Genomic DNA, 23,418 nt, shown 5'->3' with positions numbered 1-23,418 from the left:
CTCTCCCACGTGCAGAGAGGGTGGATACTAGAGGGGCTGGGCTTGGAGAGTCCCTCTCCACTGTGCAGTTGGTATCAACTTTCATATATTATCCAGTATTTCCTTTTCATGCTTATGATCTAGATGACTATACATATTTTTTAACTCTATTTTTTCTTAACACTTTTCTATATATTCAATACTACTTGGAAAACCTGTTTTTAAATAGCAAAGGAAGGTCTCTAAGAGCAGAAGTTACTTGCTTTGTTAACTGTCTGACCAGAAAACTGCTGGTCATGCTTTCTATTTTGGTATCTTTAATTCCTTCCTTCATGGTAGCTAGGATGTGTTTACTAGGCTTTTATGTGAAGTTCTGGAGGAGATAGCGCAGTTGGTGCAGAGCCCCAGTGCAGGAGCTCAGTCTTCTCTATCCTTGGCAGGGAAAGGTGCGAGCATCTCCCTTCTCTGTGGAACCCAGCTGCCCACTGGGTTTGACTGGTGCCCTGAACAGAGGGTCTCAGGAGCAGGAATAAAGATACTTTTCTGTCAGCACATCAGAGTAGTTATAGATGATAATTCTACTGCCTTTAATAACCTTTTTGCTCAGTGTGTGGATTTCAAAGACACTTCTCTGTCTGCTTACTTGTACGATGCAGCCATCCCTGCTCCATCCAGTGGGCCGAGCTGCCGGCGCGCTCCACAGACAGTTGTGCTGGCACTGGTGAGCAGATGGCACTGCAGGAAAGTTGAAAGTTGAGGGATGCTTAAGTTGGCAAGGGCCAGTAGGAGTGGTGCTCATCTGGCTGTCCTCTGCTCACTTCGTGGAGGTTAACGTCTTCCAGCACTTTCTGTGTTTTGTTCTTGAATTACTGTGAAATGTGAATTTTAAAGAATAGGCAATTTAAATATTCTATCTGTTCTTACGCCAAATGAATACATGTTTTTCCTTGAGTAATAGTTGTTCATTTTGCAGGTGGCTGTTCGCATCCTACAGTTATTTGGAGGAAGAACAGTGGCTATAGAAACTCTAGTTTCAGTTCTATAATTTCTTTTTTTTTTTCTTTTTTTTTCTTTTTTAGGTTTTTCACTTGCTGCAGTCGTACTTAGAATCAAAACAGCTCTTTAGTTTGGGCTTTCAGCAGGGACTGGGTGACATCATTGCCTGTGTAGGAACCAAACTGTGGTTGGCTAAAAGGTAAGACAAAGCACAAGATATCTATGTTTATACACATAGGTAACTAGCATATAGAAGGCTTGGCTGATGGGGTTTTTTAAAATTATTTTTTATTTTGGCAAGGTGGACAGTTTTCTTTCTCTAGAAACATGTAAAATTTAGATGCCTTATTGGCTTGCTGTTTTTTTTAATTGAGATGATTTTTTTTCCCTTGAAAAAGCAAGGATGAAAAAAACATAAGTCTATTTTACCTGTGTGCATTACTGTTTTTCAGTCTTCTTTTAGTTCATTCTCAGCTAAATTTTATAGTCCAGTCATTAAAAAAAAAAAAAGTGTGAATGAAAATGCCTACAGAAGCAGCCTTTTTGAGGATGAATGTTGCTTCTGGACTAAGAAAAAGATGCCACATATATGAGGTTTTTATGTTACTATTTTCTCTGACTTTGACCTTTACAATAAAGTAGTAGAAAAATGTCATAGCAATTGTTGAAACTGTCAAAGGTATTTAGCACCCCACAAACAATCCAAGATAGTTTTGGAAACATTTTCCTTACTTTTTTGTAAAAGGATCTTCAGATGACCTACATACTGCAATCAAGAAACTTTTGTTTTGGAAAAAAAATCTACTTGATCTCATCAATTGCTTTTGAAAATTCCCACCAAAAACTTTAAAGGAATCAGAGAGCACAAGTCCTTGTGTAGATAAATAACTGGGTAAAATATTCCAAATTACAGTTTGCACAGTGGAGGGAGGTCACTGATGCAGTCTAGTGTGGACCTCTAATAAACCTATGTTGCTTGTCATCATCAAAAGAAAAATCATAAGTGATTTGCAGAAGTGGGGTGACTAGTGGGTTGAGGAAGTCTTCTGCCAGTGTTAAATGGGTTGGGGTAATCAAGATGCAGTTATCTTTGAGAATTACAGAAGTGTCTCCTGGGAAAGTGAGAGTCATGATATAGCAGGTAAAACTTGATTTAAATAATTGTGAAATGATGCGCATGAATAAAGCAGTGTGGACTTTACTTGGGGAAAGAGTGGTTGACTGAGCAGATTTTTTGTTTGAAAAAAATCACCCTGATTCTTGGTAGAGCCCAAGAGGGGAGGGGGAAAATATCATAAAAAGAATGCAGAACAAAACAGAAAACACACTTAAGTTTGTGTATTAATCTGTGTTGTATATTTGAATATTGTGTATATCCCAAAGAAGATACAGTAGAAATGAGCAGTAAAAAGACCGACAACAAGTATAGAATAGTTTCTAGATGGGGAATGACTAAATAGGCTGAGATGTTTTGAGCCTGGAAAAGGGACAACTGAGGGATGACATGGAAAAAAATAATTTAATGCTATGAGTCACATGGAAAGGGGACAGGTAATTAGCATCCCTTCTGATGCAAGGTGGCAGATTTACAAGAAACAAAATATTGAAGTTTTTAATGTATTTTTAGCTTAGCCATGGAACTCCATGATACAAGATAGTGTTGGTTTTAAACCTATCTGTATTTTTGACAAATGATTGAACAGAGTCATGGAAGAAAAGCCCAGTGAGGTTACTAAGTATGTAGATACCACAGTTGGCCCAAGAAATTCTTCCGCAACCTTGGAGGTTGAAGGAGAGGTTTTGGCAAGTGTCACTGTTCTTATGCTTCCCTTTCCTGTGCATCTGCTCTCTGCCTCAGTTGGAGACATCATGGTGGATTTGGTGGACCTTTTGACTTGACTCAGTATAAGCATTTTTAAGTCTTTAAATGAGAGTGGTAATTTATTTAATTAAATTAAATCCATTGATACTGTTATAAAGAAAAAAACCCAAACACCAGAGACCAAATTCAGTAGAAAGATACTAATGCTAAATAATTCAAACCTCTTTCTCCTGCAGCAAATATGTAAGGGCCAGGCTCTGTTCATTACAAATTTTAAATATAATCTGTGTTTTCAAAGTATTTTTTCAGAACTGCCCTTTTTAATACATCAGTCATATTAGCACTGACTTTTTTTTTGTTATTATCTCCAGAAAGGAAATGTCAGGCTGTCTCTAAGAAATCCTGGTACATGATATAGGTATCTGCCTGAAGAGACATATTTTCTCTTTCACTTCCCTGTAAAAAGCCACAGCTGTATGTGCTAATATTAACCCTCTGTCAGTAGCACGTTTTCATTTTGTCAGTTTGTTGTAGCCTCCTTTTCATATTCATGCATTCTCAATTATACAGTTAATGCTATACATAAAGTTTTTTTAAACATCTTTCTCCCTAGATTGTAAAATTTTATATTATGAGCATATAGGTTTGCAACACTAAGTTAAGGTGTTGGTTTTTTTATAGACAGAAACTCTTTTTGCAAATTTCTGATGTACTTATTCTCTCTAAGCCTGTATAGCCGTACATCCTTAGGTGCACATTGAGCTAAGGTGTGTTTTCTTTTTTCTTTCTATTCTTTTTTTTTAAAGTATAAAAAAAGCAAGTAAAATATCCATGAAATGTTTGGTAACTAAATTTACTTCTAAGTATGTTTTAAACTTAAGACTACGATAAATGATAAAGCTGAAAAATTTTGCTTGCCTCTTAACTTTCTGCTTGAGATAAATATGTTCAGTGTGGTGTGATTTAAAAACAAAACAAACAAAAAAACCCCAACAAACAACCCAAACAAAGATATTGAAATAGATGGTATTTTCTGGTAGTTTTAGTCTCCCACATTCAGTCTGCAGCTTTACCATTTATATTTGGCTGTGTGGAGCTGAACAACTGTTCTGTGATGAACGGTGGGTTTGGGGGGTTTTGTTGTTGATTTCTCTTTTTCTTGTTTTAAAGGAGTTTTGGGAGGTTGCTTGGCAACTGAGTTGTGTAACTCAGTAAGTCCATCTGTACAGTTTTCTGGATGTTGGGAGAGCATATCAGGAAACCAGCACTTCATTCGTGCCTCGTTGTTAGACTTTTTGGAACGCATCTGCTGCTGGTCACTGTCAGAGAGGGTGGTGGCTGGCTGGACCCTCAGTCCCCATACAGTCATTCTTACCTTCTTTCTGTTCAGGCAAAGAGAGTGAGTACCACAGAGAAAAATTAATGAATCTCCATGTTTCTTCTGCCTTTTCATAAGGACATAACTTAGCATGTCACCGATACTGTAGTGCAGTGATTGTTTAAAAAGAGCGTATTAGAGCCACTCACTATTAATCTTAAGTGGGTAAAAAAAAGTTAAAGTAACAGGAAAATGGTTTGTGAATTTGGGGAAATGGGGAAGTATTTCCAAATATCAGTCTTCACTCAATTTCTGTGCTAGTTCTGTAAAGTTCTTGCTAGTGTTCTTTCAACTACATACCTCCTTTGCAGTATGGAACAAACTTCTCTGAGAAACCTGAATTACAAAATTTTGGATTGCACAAGTAGTTCTTAAACATGAGGCTCAATTGTCATGTATATATATCTGGAGGAAAGGTTATCATTCTTAAGCTGTTTGCTGAACTGAGTGGGGGGATTTGTTTGTTTGAGTTTGGGGTGTTTTTTTTACCTTTTCAGAGCCAGAATGTAATTTCCTTTCATCAGAATGTATTGGTGTAGAATAGCTCAAGAAACTGTTGCACATTCCCTGTAATATACTAATCTCTTCCCCCTCCCCCACTGCCCCCCCCCCCCGATTTTGCTTTAGAGAATAAAATAATGACTCACATTCCCCAAACTGAATTTCATAAAACATTCATTTTTTCAGCTGGTATTTTCTGTCTGTTGTGAAGACAGGCTTCTCATGTTAATGGGACATGGTTACCTTTTCTCCTTTGTAGCATATATTAGAATATCAGAAGAAAAAAAATCTTTCCTCTACCTTCCTTGGTTTTTTGTACATCTTCAAAATACTAACTTGAGTATTCAAAAGTAGTATTTCCATTTTTGATGTTTTGGTGAATAAGACCAGCCTTTCATCCACTTCTCAAGGTGATGTTTGAAACTTCTCACTTTGTGTGCAGGTTTATGCTTCGTTTGGTGTTTTTTATTTTGTTCTAGAAAATTCTTGTTTGTTAGTGTAAAGTGGTTTAGTAATGTTATTTCTTCCCCCCACCCTCACACCAGTGTTAGTTTATTGCATTTTTTGCAATTATGGGAGATGCAGGTGTTTGAGAGGAACAGAAATTTAAAAAATACATAAAATCTGCTTTGTTGGAGAACTGAGGTGATGGAATGAAGTGATGGAAATTAGTCTGGTGAAAGCTTTAAAAAAATAATCAATATATCAAGCTAAGCCTTTGAAAGAGTTCAAAGCTCTTTCATATGAATGAAAAAAAAAAAAAAAGTTTTTACCTCAACTGCATACCAAGGAGTTACAAGACTAACTCTAGATGCCTTCTGCTTCATAAATACAGAAAACTAGAAGAGCAGCCTTTGGAGCTGGTAATTTGTTGTACAGAAGTCCCGGAAATATCTGTCTTGTTTCATTTGTAGCCTTTGGCATGGCAAAGTATTGGTATTGGAAAATTTGTGAAATCATGTCATTGCAAGCTTTGCTGTAGGATGCTGTCTTCCAATGCTTTTAGTTTGAATTTTTTTTTTTTTTTCCGCCTTCCTTCTTGCTGGAGACCACAGGAGGGGGAAAAGACTTTGAGGTTCTGCCAGAAGTCAAATAACATACTTTGCTAACTTCTAGCCATGTGCCATTTCTTAGCTGAGAGCTTGTCTGCACTGGGAAAGTTTACTTCTAAGAAGGCTGCTTTCTTGAAACTAACTTGTGTGGAATAGCCTTGTATAAAACCAACTGGCTTCGCATTTTGCAAAGAGTCACTAGTTCGTCTGGAATGGTCTGCCTGCAGTGTGTGCACTTAGCTTTATAACCCAAATATCCCATGCTCTGCAGTGCTGCTGCTTAGTGCTCTGCTTTATGGGTGGCATTGTTAAAAATACAAATGGGTCCTGATGTAGGGGCACAAGATTCAAGCTCACACAACAGATACATGCAAAAGTTATTCCAGGCTTGGACTCAAAACCAGATTCACTGTCCACTGAAGTACTTGCTGCTCAGTTTTCTCCAGGCTGACTGTAGGATGATCCAGCTATAACTGCTTTGAATGAGGGAGATCTCACAGGTATTTCGTAACACTATAGAGTACGTTAACTTGCCAAGTTGATGACCGTGGCATTCCATCAAGCCTGTAGTGTCCTTTTCTCCCCCTCCGCTTTTGGCAGTGCTATGTGAGTGACTACAGGCAGACAACCAGTCTTAGGTCCTTCCTAGAAGGAACTTCACGCGAGGTGCATTTAGGCCATTTGTGTGGAAAACAGGAATGTGGCCTTGTTATGGTTTCAGGACTTCGCGGCTCAGAGAGTGTAACCTAAATATGCCCTTATTGTTCTCATTGCCCTTTAGGAGAGACAGCAGTAATTTCTAGTGAGCAGGCTGTTAAAGACAAAACAGTGGCACATGCAGGCCTATCTAAATACAGGTACAAGATGCCCTTGACTCTTGGCAGCTTTTTGCAATCACACAAGCTCTGTGTGATTTTTGGAAGGGGGACGTTCTTCGGGAGCTGGAAGGGGCTTTTTGTACTTTCAAAGCAGCAAGAAGGCAACAACTAAGGAGAATGTAAGATCATCCTCCTTGGCAGAGTGGTCCTTCTCTTCAGATAGTTCCCTTGCCTCTTCCTCTTTCACTGCCTTCTTGTCCTTCCAAGGCCACGTCTGCCTTTGGCATCTTCCTGTTTTCTAACTTTTCCACTTTTCCATTTCTGTCTTTAAAACCTACACACTGAGAAGTGCAGTTAATTGCTTTTGTTAGTTAGTGATCTGCATGCATTATACAGCCGTGTTCATAAATTGAAAATAGTTTTAATGACTGAGCCTGGGTCTATGGAAGTCTGTTTACTAGGTTTCAAATTGAAAAGTTAATGTTCTGTCAGCTGGGCTAGAGCAATAATTTATGTGTGTGCTCTTACACATGCAAAACATCAAGGTAAATTTTTGTTTCAGCTTTCCAGCTGAAAGCAAAGCATACCAGTATGAACAGTTACTGCACATCAGGTGCACAGTGGTAATTTATTAATCTGCACTTTCTGACCTGTGAGCCTCATTTAGCCTGGTTTGTCTTTGCCTTTGAGAGCAGAGTCGTAGTAGTTACGTCATTGTTCATAAATATATCCTTGGTGCATTCATTTAAATCTTACGTGCTTTAAGCAGACTAATTCAGGTTTCTGTGCTGCTCCAAGTCCACTCTTTCAGCAGTTTTGATAACAGTATCCTTAACGCAGCTATGAATTGTTTATTTAGGCAGTTGGTGATTGCTTGTTTTGAAACACTTGCTTTGGTTATCAGTAGAGATGTTTAAACTTCAGACTGAAGCTTAAGATGTACTTTGCATAAGATAAAACATTCTTTGACTCTGGTTCATAGATATACTCCTAACTTAAATATGAACATTTAGGGGATATTAAGAATTGAGTAAGGTTGTTTAAGGTGTGTTCACTCCACCAGTGCAACATTCAGAGTAGGCACAAACCATGTACAGTTACAGGTTTTGATCATAAATCCTCACTCATACCTGAAAATGCTTCCCAGTAAATAAACAAAAGTGTTTTAGTAGCTTGCCTCTTTATAGGCGAAACCCCAATGTTAATTGTGTAAAATTAAATTTGCACATGGGATTAGTTTGACCCCTAAGTTTTTTAGGATGCTGTTAAGGGATCACATGTGGTTCTCATTAAGAGAACAAAAAAGAGAACAGACAGGATTATTTTATCAATCCGGTATGCTAAAAACAACACCAACAAAACACAACCTTTCAGTATCATTCACCAAGGACAGCCAGAGCACAAATTAATTTTTCTTACTAGCTGAAGCTCAGGATGTTCTTGGCGGTATCACAATGAAAAAATAGCTTGTGTAGCTTCTTTTTGAAGCAATAAATTCTCTGCCTTTACCAGGGAAACTAACAGCAACATGATAGTCTGGCTTTGGTAGTGGCAGAAAAACTTAAATCACCAGACCAGCAACGTTCCCTTTGGAGAAAATGCCTGCTATAATGCAGGATGAGCTGGTCTTATAGAATGGGCAGGTCAAGGGGACTGTGCACATGGTAGTTACTCCAAGATCTCAACAGCACCAAGTTGGCAAGTGGATGCACTGTTACTAGATGTTTGTATTTCTGTGCGGGTGTTCCTGCGCTTCCAGGAACTCAGCAAGGATTACTTGGTAGTGTAGGCTTCATTATTTTTTTAAATGCTTTCCATTAAATGTAGGTCTGTTGGCCGTGATGTTCACTGATGTGCTGGTTTTCTATTACATGGTTAAAAATGCTATGGACAAAGTTTAATAATTAAATCCATTATTAATGTCTCTTCAAGAAGGCAAGAGGAAGGCCATGCATGTTGATTCAGTGCTCCAGATGTGGGCTCTGAGACAAAATGCATTAAAATATGAAGGCTATCTTCTAAGCGAATATACCCCTAAAAACCTCAGTCTTTAGAATACTGCAGAATTTGAAAGCTAATAACCAAAACAATGGGAGATTTAATCCTTTAATCAGCTGCTCATTGTATGTGTAGGTGTGATTTCCATAAGCTTTATTGTCTCCATGAGTGACAAATGATCATTTTCAAGATCTCTCTGCAGGTAACATGTGGTCAATACAAGGCCAGCTTGGCCTAGTTCATCAGCAACTCTCCAAGGATAAAACTCCCTATGGATAGCCCCCTAAGGATTCTGTTGAGTTGACTCTATCAAGACTCAAACATCACAGAAGATGCACTTCTTGGTGCGTTTAGAAGATACTGTAGCTGATACAATTGCGGGTCACGTATCAAAAGAAGCTGGCCATCAGAAGAAAGACTACTTTGTAGAGATTTGCCATTCTTCAGGAAAGAGTAAGCTGGAAGGACAGGGAAAGAAAGATACTGTAAACCTAAAATTTAGTTGCCAGTGTGCCAGCCTGAAGAGCTGAGATTATGGAAGACAAAGGCAGACTTGGAAACTCAGAATAGGAAGTTACACAGACCCCATCCCCAAGTACTAGCTGGCATTAGGACATGTTGTACTTAATCCAAATTCTTCCCTGCAGCTAGAGCTAAAGGTGAAATTCCAGCCTCAATTGTGTATAAAATGTTGACTCATCAGAAATGTTTTTAAAGTTCAGAAATACAAGAATTTGTGAAAAGGCTTTTGCAATATCATCCTGTGTATTGGCTAGAATATGATGTTTGGGAGACCAATTCAATTTATCTGTTGGAAGCAAAAACTGTACGTAATATTGGTGGCTAGAAAGTAGGAGAGTTTGAGGTTTAAATTCAACACGAGCAGGGTGATTTATTTTCTGCTGGCTAAAATATAAAATTTAATAGGTGTTGCTGAGGGTTTTTTTGGACAATAACATGTTATTTAAACAGAAGAATAGGGTGGTGTTTTACAGGTTTTCTTTTTCTTTTAATATGGGACTTTTCCTAAAATACCGTTGATAAGTTTAAGCCTGTGAAAAGGTCTTCCTCCCAGGAATTTTAGGCTTTTTCAGCCTTTCCAAAGGCTCCAGAAACATACAACATTACAGTAAGAGTGACTTTTTCATTAAAGACCAGAGAAGGAGTAGGCAGTTCATTTGATTAATTGATCACTTTGGAAATTAAAATTAAAATAGTCACACAAGTCGTAAGGATGATTCTCCTCTTGTTCACAAGGCAGCTATGAATTGGCCTTTGAAAGAGTTGCCCTTGTAATCTTGACAGCACTGGTTTCTTCACCCTGACACTTAAGAGTGTGTCGTGAACTTTTTGGACAAAATACAGGGATTTGTAGGCAGCTTTGTAAGTTGCATAATTTTGACTGGAGTTCTACATTAGCTTGACTCATGAGCCAAATCTTGCCATCAGTTTTTAAAGATTGGGGCTGAGAGTAACCTATATGAGTGTGTAGATTAGAAGTAGCTAACAGTCATTTTAAGTACTGTACTTTACTCTGAAAAAATGTTGACACCCTGTGTAGTTATGTATTGTTTTACTGTGACCAAAGCTGTGATGTACATGTTACATACTATTAGGAGGAAATTCTATTTTGTTAGTTAATAAAGTTATATTCCAGTTTGACAAATGAGACTAGTTTGTATTCATAAAGCAGCACTGGCTGAAATATTTGAAATCTTTCAGACTCTTCTAAGGGCTTGGAGACTGCAAAACACAGAGCTTTTCTGAGACATTTTGTAAAAGTTTTGGTTTAGATATCCCTAAGATAGCTAACTACACTAAGATACCTATAGCTAAACTCATTCACGAGAGAGACTTTACAGGATTTTATTTAATAGACATTGATTGGCAGGTTGCATTTGAAATTTGTTAAGTGCTCACTGAGAATTTGAGCAAATATGCTTTGATTTTTATGTAGTTAAATGTTTAGTAAATATTGTAAGTTGCTGTGGATTTATAGTGCTTGTTCTGCTAATAGTTTTGCAACATCTGTTTCCTAATGAGGAAAAATATGAGCAAAATAAACTACCTCTCTGGAAAACATTGAATTTCTATTGACTAGAATAACCAAAAACTAATGTTATAAACATTAACACGAACGGCTTTGATTTCGTGACTTGTATCTGTATTATTTATGTAACAAATGCGATATATTAATGTCACTGTTGTTCTTCATCTCTATGTGAGGTGATCCTCTTGTGGAAAAAGAGGAATGATCCAGGAGAAAATAGTGGTCATGTTTTTAAGTCATCTTACTCAGTGTCATTGAAAATTGGGGGTTTGAGAAGAGAATCAGAATCTGCAAAAGTTGTGCATCAAAATTCTTTGGTCCTTGCTCTACACAAAGGTGTGTTTGCATCCTTGTTTATATATAGAAATCTGAATGGTTATAAAGGTGTCCTGTAATGTGTAGAAATTATGTTTAAGGACCTCTGCAGACCTTAGTGGTTACAGGAGCAAGAAGTTGTATATTTAGTTGTTTAAATCTTTTTTCCAGTGTTCTGACAGCATTGAGGCCAAATGTGTGAGCTTTCCATGTTCATTGCTCTTTGTTGTTTCCCTTGGAAGAGGAGGTAATTTGCTCTGTAATTCATTAATGTTGATCTTCTTTAAAATAAACAGTAATACAAGAGAAACTGCATTTTAGAAGTTAAGCCATGTGTTCCTGATAGAGTTGAAACCGAATGTGTGAGCAGGGTACACAGGAGGGCTATGACCACATATTGCTGATTTCTTCAATAAATGCCCGTTTGGTTTGCATCAGATCTGCCATCCAAAATAAGCAAACCAATAGCTACCTTAAATTCAGCATGACTTAACTATAAAAGGTGAATCAAACTTTTAAAAAATAATACTTGCAGAGCTCCAAACTGTGAGACTTTAGGATTGATTTCATGTTACGTAGACCTAAACTGCAATCAGTGGTATTTAAAGGTGGTAAAGGCAGAACAGAAATAAAGCATTCCCTGTGCTACGGTAGGTAGCCAAAGCCAGCTGGAGCGAAACGCAATATTGGACGTGGAGCTTCTGAACCTGCCCAGTCTGATTTACATCTACAGAGAGGGAATATCTCCTGAAGGCTACGCTTCCTGATTCACCTACCAGGCTGTTGCTTGTTGAAAACAAACAGCTTATTGTTATTCCGGTCATATAATATTCTGTAAGTGCATAACCTGGGCCTCTTCAAAGGCATTTGAACAGGAGCCTGTAAATTTAAAAGGACTAGTTCCTTCCATTAACCTTTTTCTCTTAAAAAAAATCCCGGGACTCCAACAGCTAACAAAAGGTTTCCTCCTGCCAGTGACTTCAACTCTTTTCTAATTTTATATTTGCATACTAGAATTGAAAATGAGATTACAAGAAAGTCCGACTACCTTATCCACAGTTACTTGTTCAACATTAATGATAAGATTTTGGCTAGGTTTTGGAAGACTTTATTTTCAGGATCTAATCCAGAAGTCTGCTATAATGTATCAAAATTAATAGTATGGAAACTGGCACCTGTGTTTTCAGATTTGTCTACTGTTCAGCCATGCCTACCTAAAATAATAATTTAAAAAAGACACTTTTCCCCATACTGAAGATACTGTTAGGCTGGAGCTTTGGGAAATTAAAAAAAATACCTGTAGACCCTTTAAAACCTTCAGTGCCTTTAACTTTTTTGACTTGTGCTCTTTCAGTCACGTTGTATCTTTTATGGAGTTTCATGATGATCTCCTAAGGACACAGCAGCCCCCGCGTCATTGTTTTTTTCTCCTTGATTAAATTAGAAACACGTTTCTTCTGGGCCTTGTTCTTTCTAAGCAGTAATCTTTCCGTCCCTGTCTGCGCTTCTAAAGGTTGCAGGTGTCGTCTTCTCCTCTGCCTGGCAGGCCAAGTCTGTGACCATGCTTGTCTTCTATGTGTTACTCGGGGCAGACAGCCTTTGACCTCTCTTCAGTCAGATGTGTTGAAATATTGTGCAATAGTGGCTGTTGGTGAAATTTACCTAAGTGGTCGTCTGAGAGGTGATTTTTATTTCCACCTGGACAGTCAACCTCCAAGTACAGCATCACAAAGGAGTGCTAGAAACTATGGGATAAGCTTCTAAGTGCAGTGAGATCCCTGGAGCAGGCTGGCTCTGAACTCTGTATCCAAAGAGAAACAAAAAGCAACAAGATGAACTTCTGAAAACTATGTTTTAATGTATCCAGGCTCAGTATGTAGGGTGGCCATTGGGTCTTTGGTACCAGCTGTTTGACTTCATAGATCTGCTGTTACTACACCAACCTACTTGCTAATGTAGACAAAGCATTACTTTAATGAGGTATGGATGTCTGCGCTGACATCACTAGCCTGCTATTAGTATATATGTGTAGTAGTATGAATATTGCTTTGATAGCCATTTTATATTTCTGTGGGGACATACCCTTAGATATGAGAGTCCTAACCATCTCTAGCTCTATCCTGTTCAGAGTCACATACAGTTTATCATCTGGAGTGAGCATATGATGTATTTGTTTCCCTTAATATCCAGGTTGGAAGGGAAATGAACTAATTGTTGGGTTTGGGACAAAAAAAAGAATGCTGTTCCAGGTGCCTGGAGCTCCCACCCTTGCTACTGCTGTGACTTTCTTGTTTGCAGACAGATTTCCTCAAAGCTTGTTGATGAGAACACCCCTTTACTTGGGTATCTGTGTTAAAAAAGAAACATCTTGTACTCTTCCCAGTCTCATTGTTGAAGTTCTGCACGAACAGGTCACCTTAAATACTGTGCAGTGCATCATTTGAAATGTTCAGCATATGATTTTTGGCTGTCGGGTCTGTTACGCAAATCACAGTTTGATTGTGTTCAAAACTGAGGTTTCTGCTACAGTCTGAACAACACTGAAATTTCTTGGTTTTGGAAAACTGAATTTCCTGTTGTGTCTGTCTGGCACACATGGCTAAGAATTCATTAGCATCACCAGAGCAATGGAGCCAGCCAAGAACAAACGTTTGGAATGTTTCATGCTAGAAAAGCCTCATTTCAAAATCAAAACATGCATATGTGCATACTTAAAATGAAGTCGTAAATGCTTCAAAGCTGGACCAGAATAAAAAACCATGTCAGTATTGCTGTTGTCACTTCTTCAGTAACGGTTGCATCAGCCATGGTTTTCCCAAGGCAGTTTGCATGTTGGAAATTTTCTTTCCAGTGAAATGACTGAATAATAAGTGAGTCTTCCATTTTTCAAGGGAGCTGAGGTGCAGTAGGCCCATTATGTTCCTCATCTTAATTGAAATCTGTTGTGGCTGCTTTTGTCCATTTTATGAGTACTTGTGAGAGACCCCTCGGTTTCTTTTTCTTCTAAGCCTTTGACTGATCTGTCACTCTGTTTTCTCGTGGGTTGAGCTTCTAACCCTGTGAGTATTTCTTGGTGGTGTTTTCATACAGACTTGTGAAGAACAACTTGGGCAACAGCTAGATGCCCAAGATACAGAAGAGAGGTTCACTTAATCAGGTTGGATAGAAATTAAGTCTTCCTAATAGAGCTTTTAAAAAATAGGCCACATTAAAATTGCTTTGGCTTCTTATGGTATCAGTTCTTACTGATGTGCATCTTCCCTGCAGGCAGGCTTTTAGCTCTTGTGCTTTAAGGCTAGTGGTAAGAGGCAAGTATGGAGAAGTTTTGGGAGGTTCATGACTACTTCACTAGTAAGAAAGTGTCTAAAAAGTCTCTGTTCATGCAAAAGGAGGAAAAACCTTTTCAAAAGAGAGATCCTGGTAGCATGCAGTCTGCTATGTATTATATGGATGCCTAATATTGTAGGCCATAAAAGAAAGCATAAGTAATTTAGGCTTATTACAGAGTTTATTACTGAAGGTAAGAGCAGTGCTTCTGGTAAAAGTTGTCTTTTTTAACAGGATCATAAGTTAACTCTCCATAGGCAAATACAGCTGCTAAACTTCCACGCAAGAACCTTGGACCTTTCGGTTTTTTTGTCATGATTACATATCTTGTTTGAAGAAGTTTTTTTCTTGAATTTCAAAGATGTTACAGAGTTGAGAATGTTTGTTGGAACATTTTTAATTAAAACTTTTTGAAAGAGTTTCAAATGTCAAGCGTACAAAGTGCCAGATAAAATAAATACTGAACAGAATTAGTCATACTTTAAGCTTGTGCTGCATAATTCTAAAAGTTTTTGGTTTAGTGCAAGTCCCATTGGACTTATCAGAATAATTTCTGTGTTTTGAACTGGATTTCCTGTATTTCTCACATATTAAGTTATATTTATAGAAAAGTTCTCCTGGCTGAAAGTACAGTGATAACAATATAAAGACAAATGAAGATGTTAAGCTAATTTTAATTTTCTAATTGGAGACAAAATGTCGATCACTTGCGACTTGAAGAGGTAGAGCAGAAGGTAGCTTATTACCAATTTGCGTTATACACAGAAAATCCCCAATAGTCTTATCTGGAAAAAAAAAAAAATCTAATTTTAAAAACATGCATGCCTCTGTGGTCTTCATCAGAACAGTGAGAGTGCTATGGCTGTTAAAAAGATGTAGTAGGTACCTTTCATGGGGAATCTTCTCTTTTATGAACTGTAACAATAAGACCTGAAGACTTATTTTTGTTAATGCATTTAGTTACAGGGATCATCTGTAAAGAAAACAGAGACATACTAGTTGCCAGGGCAAGCTGATTCATCCAGTAATAATGACATGTATAACTGCAGTTTGGTGGAATGGATGGAGGAAAGGTGTTGCCATTCTGCTAGGGAGACTGTCATTCAGAATGGACCAGGAAGTGAAGCTTAGATAACTTGGCCTAATCATTTTGTATATGCAGTCTGATTTGATCAGTAGTTGATCTTCATTAATTAAGTAGAATACACACACCAAGCTGGTGTGTTTCACTGCTGTTTCTGAGTGTGGATGTTACAAGGATTTAATCTTTAGTAATTTGATTTTTCCAGGCCAAATCCTTGTTTGGTGACCAGAGCTGCCTATCTTGATGTCCTTGTGATGCTGAGTACTCACCTGGGGAAGTTTCAAAAGCAAGGTAAGTCAAATGTACTGTTGTATAAATCAGATGTGGGGAAATTTCTGAGCTCTGTTGAATCTGTAGAAACAATAATATATTGCTTGTACTCATGGCATCTACTGAACGCTGGAGTCCTTTAGCTGCTTTGTATAAAAGAGCCCTTCATTCTGCCTTCTGTAGAGCTAGTCCTGGGGATTGCTGATGAGAAGAATGAGGTGTGCCTCCATGTCAAAGCTGGAAGCGATGATCTTGAAGTATTCCTAATCCTGGAACTGTGTAACAACAAAAAAGGTCCCATCCAGTGTTCCAAAATGTTTTTCTGATCCAAGGTTGTAAATACAAACAAAATCTAAACCCCAGAATATTGCTACTTTAACCTTTCCTGAAAGCCACAGAGATGTTCCCTCATGAGACACCTGAAAGTGTTTCAGAGAAAGTGTTTTCTCATGCTTAGAAGTTTTATAAGAAACAACGCTTGAGAGCTTCTTTACATTTCTTTTTCTATATTGATTCTTTATCACTGTAAAGTTTTTGAAAGACCAGTCAGAACTGTCAGTGGTTTTAGTGATGCAGAGTGTTGTTTGCAACAATACAAAGCATGCTGTAAACAATAAGGAGAACAAAGGTATGGAGGAAGGGATACCCTTTCAAGTGTGACTGTGTATAGGCAACTTTCAGTCAGCTGTAACTAGCTTCCTTGTGGGCCTGTTTTGTTCATTTCTTAGGAACAAATGAATAATAAATTACCTTGTCAGTCCAGGAACGCAATTAAACAATAGTTCTTTCATTTCATTAAAATTCTTAGTGACTAATTTAACACTGCATTTAAGTCATTGGAACTGTTCTGTATTTCAGATAGTTCTTGTTTTGGGGGGCTGTTCTTAATTTTAAAACCAATTCCTTTTGCTTTTTTGCTTAGACCTTTGGTAGAAGTAGTTCCATTTTAATGCCATAATTGCTATTTGTGTGATTTTTTGTGAATGCACAGTTCAAATAGTGGTAGTTTTTAGGAAAATGACTTAGTGATGAATATGTCTGAAATGAACTTCTGCAGATAGGTTGATGCAGAATATAGCCCTTATAACAGAAGCACAGACATACAGAAAGTATGTAACAGCTGGGTTCCACTATACCAGAGGAAGATTGTTAAGGTTACTGGGGTCTCTAGGAGATGGGTCTGATCTTTCCTGTGCTCTGCAGAGTCATTCCTCTCTCATGGGTTCCAAGTGTCAAGATGTACTGTTTGGTCAAGGAAATTTCCAGATGATGTTCCACTGTAGGTCTCATTCTGTCAGGTGCTGACTGCTGTTTGTGACTAGGTAAGGTCTGCATCCTTTATAGGGAGGAATGCACCACCCTATATAAAGCAGTTTCAATATAGCATGTCTCTACAGATGTTTTTCTCTGGCTCTTTAATGTTTGTTTTGGGTAAGCTATATCTACCATCAATAATTCTTATGTTACAATATATAATTACTTATTTTCGTTATTTATACAAAATAAAGTTTCTTAAAGCCTGGTATGCCATTGGCCTTAGTGATTATCCTTTGAAATACATTAAAAAGTCTAGCAGTGTATCACATGTACAAAATAAACAAAAACAACCCCCAAAGCCCCTTCAACTGTATTTCTGTTTTTTTTTTTTATGAAGGAACAGCCAATATTCCAGGTGAGGGCTCCTTATTTGCTTACTTAGGGGGCATTACATTTCCTTTATCAGTCTCTTTCCTATTTCAGTTGTCTTCAGGTTTTTTGTCTGTTTTGGTTTTTAAACAATTGCGGCACATTTGCAAAGGCTTTTATTGACCTCTCCACCCCAGGAAACTCCCCTCTTTTATTTTTTTAATGCCCCTGACTTGTGAATAGCCCTTTGAGCCTGAGGGACTGCACCATGCTGTGGCTGGATTACTGACTGTAGTGGATTCATTTATTTTTTCAAAGCTCACGTGGACTGTTCTGAACCTGGGTGCTGTAAGGTACAATTTCTGTAGAAGGAAAGCAGTTATTTTTGCAGACTCTCTCTGCTCAGGGATAGTTCATTAGTATTGTCTTGCCTAAAAGTTTCATTCCGATACCGGTTTAAAATTATATGTTGCAGGCAATATCTACAGAGAGTAGAAACTTAGACTGGAAATACAGGTTTGAAAACTTGAAGATACATTAGGGACAATTTTATATAACACAGGCAGAAGCCCTTCTGAAATGAAGGAGTAATATGTTTATATTAAACAGAACCTGAGTGTCTCATGACACAGTAAGAGAAAGACTAAACTCAGCAGTTAAAAATGAATGTTTTGAGTCTCACATTTAAATGTTCTGTAAGGAATAATTATTAACTGAAGCTTTATACTTTTCTGAGATTAAATATCTTGCTCATATATGTTTATCTCTGGTTATGAGCCAATTTTTCTCTGTTTTAATCTTGATTCGTAAAGTTGTTTCAATGAATAAAGGGTGAAGGACAAATCCAAATAAAACTGTTTCTTGATGTGTTTATCTAAGAGGCCCCAGGAAGTGCTGTATATGAGTTCCAGGCCAAGGGCTGAAACTGATTTTCATTGACAGAAATGGGAATGCAATGTAATGAGCCTGCAACTAGTTAAAATCAGACCACTTCTAATTGATTATGCCTGTCTAAAGGGGCTACAATTACAAAGAGATTTTCAGAGTACAACCCTGCCTAGGCCTTTCCTACATTACAAGTATTTTCTGTAAGTGATTTGTTGTCTTCAATTAATAAAATCTGTCTCTTAAAGTGCAGGACAGCCCTTAGGGAATTTACTTCACAAATTCAAAACAATTTAAAATGTCAGATAAGGAAGGCAGGGAGTAATGGATACCAAAAGCATCTTGTCCAGCTAAAAATTTATTGCTGGCCAAATGATGATAATTAAACCACCACCCCCCCACCCCCCCGCCCCATAATTATTCTGATTTGCTGGTTTGGATGGAAGTGTTACTTGATTCATGTCACTGGGAAAATAGAGTTTTCTTTCCTTGAGTTGATAGGCAAAATCTAGAGCATTTTTTCTAGCTCCTGATGTGCCTGAGGGTCTTCTGGTATGCAGAGACGATACATAATACCAAGCCTATGTAAACTTACAACTATGTATGTTTTTTCAGTTATCAGTTACAATTGGAACTCAGAAAAAAACTGAAGCAAGCCTTTTTTTAAAAAAAAAGTTAAAATACATAAATAAAAATGCTATTTTTGCCTTTATTGAGAACAAACAAAAGTTCTTACCAGATCTAGGATTATTTGATGAGCTAATGTCTATTGTCAGTATTAGTAATTATTAATAATATCCAGTGAATTTGTTCTTGCAGACCTCTTTGATATATTGTCTCCACAGTAACTGTTTTTATAGACTTGAAATTACAGATGTCCAGGGCCTTTTCAGTCTAATGGGTAGAACAATGCAGTCCTCTTCCAGAGGATTTTCTGGCACTGCTAAAAAGCAGTTAAGTTACTCCTCCAGAAGTAAACCAGCAGCAGAGTGGATGATGTAGGAATAGGGGGAAGTTCCTGAATTTCACACTTCAAACATTACTGGAGGAAGCAAATAACACTTGTAGGCATCTTTGGAGGGGAAAAATGCCTCCGAGTCCAGGTGAGAATATGTCCAGCCTTAGCTGTGTTTATAATTATTTGCAAATTCACAAGTCTTGGATCAGCAGGAGTTAGGAGAGGTCTATCAAGCTGTAGTGCTACAGATCCCTCCGTGTGTCTGAGGCTACACACTTTGCTCTGCACTCAGAGATGGGCTTTGCAAGAGACAGAATACCAGACTACAGCCAGGCTATGCTCTGATACAGCATTTCCGTGGATAAGATTCCTCTGCTGAATATGTGGACTTTTGACAGGATCTGTCATAGACATTCCTGCTTTCGGACCTTCTCCTGGAAATTGGTGTCTGAAGCTAAACAATAAGATGATAGTATTGCTGTGATCCTGCGGTGCTGGTGACACAGGAACCAGAGCAGTGTACTGCAGTGAAAGCTCAGATCTGGGATGCTCTGTCTCTCCGTAACAGATGAAGAATGCAACAAGACGAAGTGGTCACATTTTCTTTCTTGCTCATGTCTCAGAACAGTTTTCTGATAGTATTTTGTCAATTCCTGAAGGGAAAGATGGATGCAACTCACTAAAATACACTTGACTAATAAAAGCGTATTTTAGCCAGGGTTGTGTTCAAAAAAATGGCACTTGTTGATAAAGTATTGTGTTGAGTCCATAAAGCCCATCAACATAAGTGAAATAGGATGTAGAACAGAAGTCAGGGGAAAGATGAAAGAAAAATTTGCTAAAGATAATGCTTCCAAGTTGTTCTTTTATATATATACATACATATATATACATACATATATATATACACACACCGTCTATCTCCTGGCTGGTTTGGCCTATTATTGAGTATAGTATCTTCAAAATTCAAGTTTGATGAGAAAGAGAAGACATTTAAACAGGATGTCAAATAGGATGAATCTGTGATTTAGGAGAAGCTGCCACTTGAACCCTAACTATGCATTTTTCCTTTCTACATTTGAGGTGAAAGAATTTATAAAAGTACTTGAGATTAACCAAACTCCACTGTTGTTGTCATCAGTGGGAACAGCTACTCAGTATTTACATAATTAATCTTGTTCATAGATTGTTTTGATATCAAAATGGAGCAGCCAGTATTCTGCTCTCACTAATGTATTCTTTCCTTGAGTTTTGCAGAAACAGACTTCCATTTTCTTACTATCTTCCAAACAGCTAAACCTTTTGTAGATGTAGCTTAGTTAAGATTCTTAAATTCTGCTCATGAGCAACAGAAACAAGTGCAAAAAATACTGTGCATCGCACATGTGTGTATGAGATCAGAAACATGGGCAATTGTGTACAACTGTCAGCTGGTTTTGTCCTTTTTTATGCTCTCAAATATGACAAAATACTCTGTTTTAAATAACATAATGCAAATACCATTCTCTTAGTGATATTTGTCCTTTTTAATTAGAAGTTATAAAATGTAGTGGTAGAAATAGTATGCATTATCAAACTTCTAGATGCTTTGCAATGAAAGCACATCTCGTTTTTTAAGTGGGAATCTCTTAAATGTTTTGCCTGAATGATATGATTTGTAGGACTTTTAAATAGCATTTGAAGGCTGTGCCCACTTTTTTTCTATATTGTACTTCTTACTCTTTCTTATTTTGAAAAGAAGCTAAATGGTAGCTAAAAGAATTTTTTTCTGAAGGCTGACTTAAAAACTGATAATGTCTAAATGGTAAAAATTTGACAGGAATAACTAGGTTGGTTATTTTAGCCATACTTTAACTTTCTTTACCTAGGTCCCTAAGAAGTGTGGCCAAACAGTTATTTGAACAAAAACGCTGGCAGCTTGTTAATGCATGTTTTGGTTATTTGGTCTAATTAGCTTAAACTTAAGGAATTCCATCTGAACAAATTGAAAGCAATTTTTATTTATTATGTCAGAAATTATATAAGCTTCATGTGGCACTTGGTCAATGTTGTTATTTTGACTCAGGGAAGGTAAAGATTTAAAACATATTTATAAAATCACCTAAATGGCCTAGACCTACTGACAAGTCAAAAGGAAGTGTGGTTGCGTACCCAATATTCTAATTCAGTGCAGGCAGGAGAATGAAGAAGTTGAGGATGGGACTGTTGGAGGTCCAAGAGACAGGGAGTGACTGGGAGTTGCACAGACAGTGAAATGCCAGAGGCAGACCAAGTGAGGGACGTACTATGTTAAGGTGGCCCAAAGGCAGCGCAAAAGTGAGTGTGAGACAGAAAGACAAAGCAAATGGACCAAGGCTGAAAGGAAGAAATGTTGGGAGAAAGATGATGGAGGTGTGCAACAACAACAGACGGTCAAGGAAATGTCGGAGGCAGAACTCTTGGCACAGACAAGGGAGGAGGAAAGTAAAAGTGTTCTCAGAAAGATCTCAGGGACACGGTGAAAGGAGGGGGGTTGTGGAGGGTAGAGCATGATATTGCTGGAATGCTGTGTTGAACAGGGAGTATGGAAAGGTGTTAAGAGGAAGTAAGTGACGCTAGGGGAGAGTGCAGTTGATCGTGTTTGTAAATGTTAGCAGTTAAAATTCCGTCCCCATGTGAAGATGGGAGACTGCTCATCCTTCTGAAATCTTGTTTTGGGTTCTCTTTAGATTCCAGCATGTACCACTGACTGATTTGCACTGACTCCATGGGGGTTTATGGTTTTCTATGAATGCAAAAGAAGTGGAAAACTTGGTGCTGTGCCAGAGAGAAGCTGTAAGAAAAATTGCAGTTTCAGTGTCCAGATCAAATGCTTTTTCCTTCCCCCCCCTTTTTTTCCTTTGAAAACTTATACTATACAAAATGCAGTGGGATGCTTCTGTCCTCAACAATATATTTTCCATGGATTCTGTTAATCACTCATGTTTGTAGGTTTGAATTTTATTTTGAGTACTGATGCTCAGTCTCTGATGTCAAAGATGTTGCAGATGTCTTTAAAAGAAAATATCCTGCTTAAAATATGCCCTTTTCCTGATCATCAACAGTTATCTTAGTTCCACATTGTAATAGCTTTTCTGTTCTCTTTGGGGTTTTTTTTCCATTTACCGGTGACTTCGCCTAATCCACTTTTAATAAAAAGGGAAAATATGAAAGAAAATACTTTTCCTTAATATTTGTCTAGGAAAATCTCTTCTTGGCAGTGATTACCTTTCAGCCTTCTCTCTATTCATATGATCTCTTCAGAAACCCTTAGATAGACGGTAGTTTGTGAGCGCAAGGGATTTTAACTTCTCAGTCCTTAAATAATTGCAACTTCTTGCAGGTCTTGGTGAATGATGATGAATATCCAGATTTTTTATGCTTGGACCCCCATCCTATAACCATTGTACTGCAGACACAGCAGCATTTCGTTGCTGCTCTTGTAATTTTTGTCTGACTTTGCAGAGTGTCAGTAAGTTTTCTGATGTCAGTATAATTTCTCCCCTTTTTCCCTTCTTTGTTCTTATTTTCTGGAGCCCCTAGTAGGAAGATGGCATGGATGCTCGAGGGGCTGCATACAGGATTTGATCTCAGTATTTATCTACAAGTGTGCAAATACTTAGTTGTATCATAATCACAGATACAGCAAAAAAGCCCCTCACACAATAAATACTTGATGATACGGAGAGTTGTCTAATTGGCAGTAGCCTAGACAGCCACTGTAAAATTACCTAAATTCAACAGAAATACATAATCAGTCCTGTACATCACCTGGCAAGGCAATGAAACAAGTTTAGGTTTTAAATATGAAAGGAATTCAGATGACTTCTGTCACTTTTGAACATATTGTAGAATCTCTGAGGTGAAGTATCAGCTGAACTGTCCATCAGCTGACAGCTTGTTAATCCCTGAGGAGGGAAGTTTTGCTGTCCTTACTGTATGTATCTGCTTACTCTGGAAACAGACTATAGAATAGTGCCTGCCTGCCACTGCAGGGAAGAGCAGAAGAAAGGCAGGGCACAGGTTTTGGAGCTGGCTAAACTCTGAGGAGATTTTAGCTCGAGATTCATCAGGTCTGCTAATTCCATTCTGCTCCTCTTCCTTTCCTCTTTATTTTCAGATTATGAAAGACCATTTAACTTCATGTAACTGACTATGAACATCAGTTGATCACAAATAGGATTTAAAAAACAATGCCTCAAACCTAGATGATGTGACATAGACATTGTATGCATATCTCAGTGTAGTGGACATAAAGGGATTGAGGAGGACTGTGGGATGTTGATGCACTGTGTTGAAGAGAACAAAGTTATTGTGTAAGGTGCGTCCCTTCCTAAGAGA

At 37.8% G+C, this 23,418-nt stretch overlaps 1 protein-coding gene across 1 annotated transcript in view; it reads left to right on the top strand.

Annotated features, from left to right (window-relative positions):
- THADA (thyroid adenoma associated) overlaps positions 1 to 23,418 on the top strand; it is a 168,985-nt gene that overhangs the window by 104,118 nt on the left and 41,449 nt on the right. Inside the window, 2 exon segments of the mRNA XM_010576464.1 lie at positions 1,059 to 1,174; positions 15,526 to 15,611. Coding sequence (XP_010574766.1) covers positions 1,059 to 1,174; positions 15,526 to 15,611 — 202 coding nt within the window.

This window comes from Haliaeetus leucocephalus, unplaced genomic scaffold, assembly GCF_000737465.1.
Source record: "Haliaeetus leucocephalus isolate CR32 unplaced genomic scaffold, Haliaeetus_leucocephalus-4.0 Scaffold526, whole genome shotgun sequence".
In the NCBI taxonomy this organism is placed as follows: domain Eukaryota; kingdom Metazoa; phylum Chordata; class Aves; order Accipitriformes; family Accipitridae; genus Haliaeetus; species Haliaeetus leucocephalus.
The sequence above is the reverse complement of the archived record's forward strand: the minus strand, read 5'-3'. Positions and strand labels throughout refer to the sequence as shown.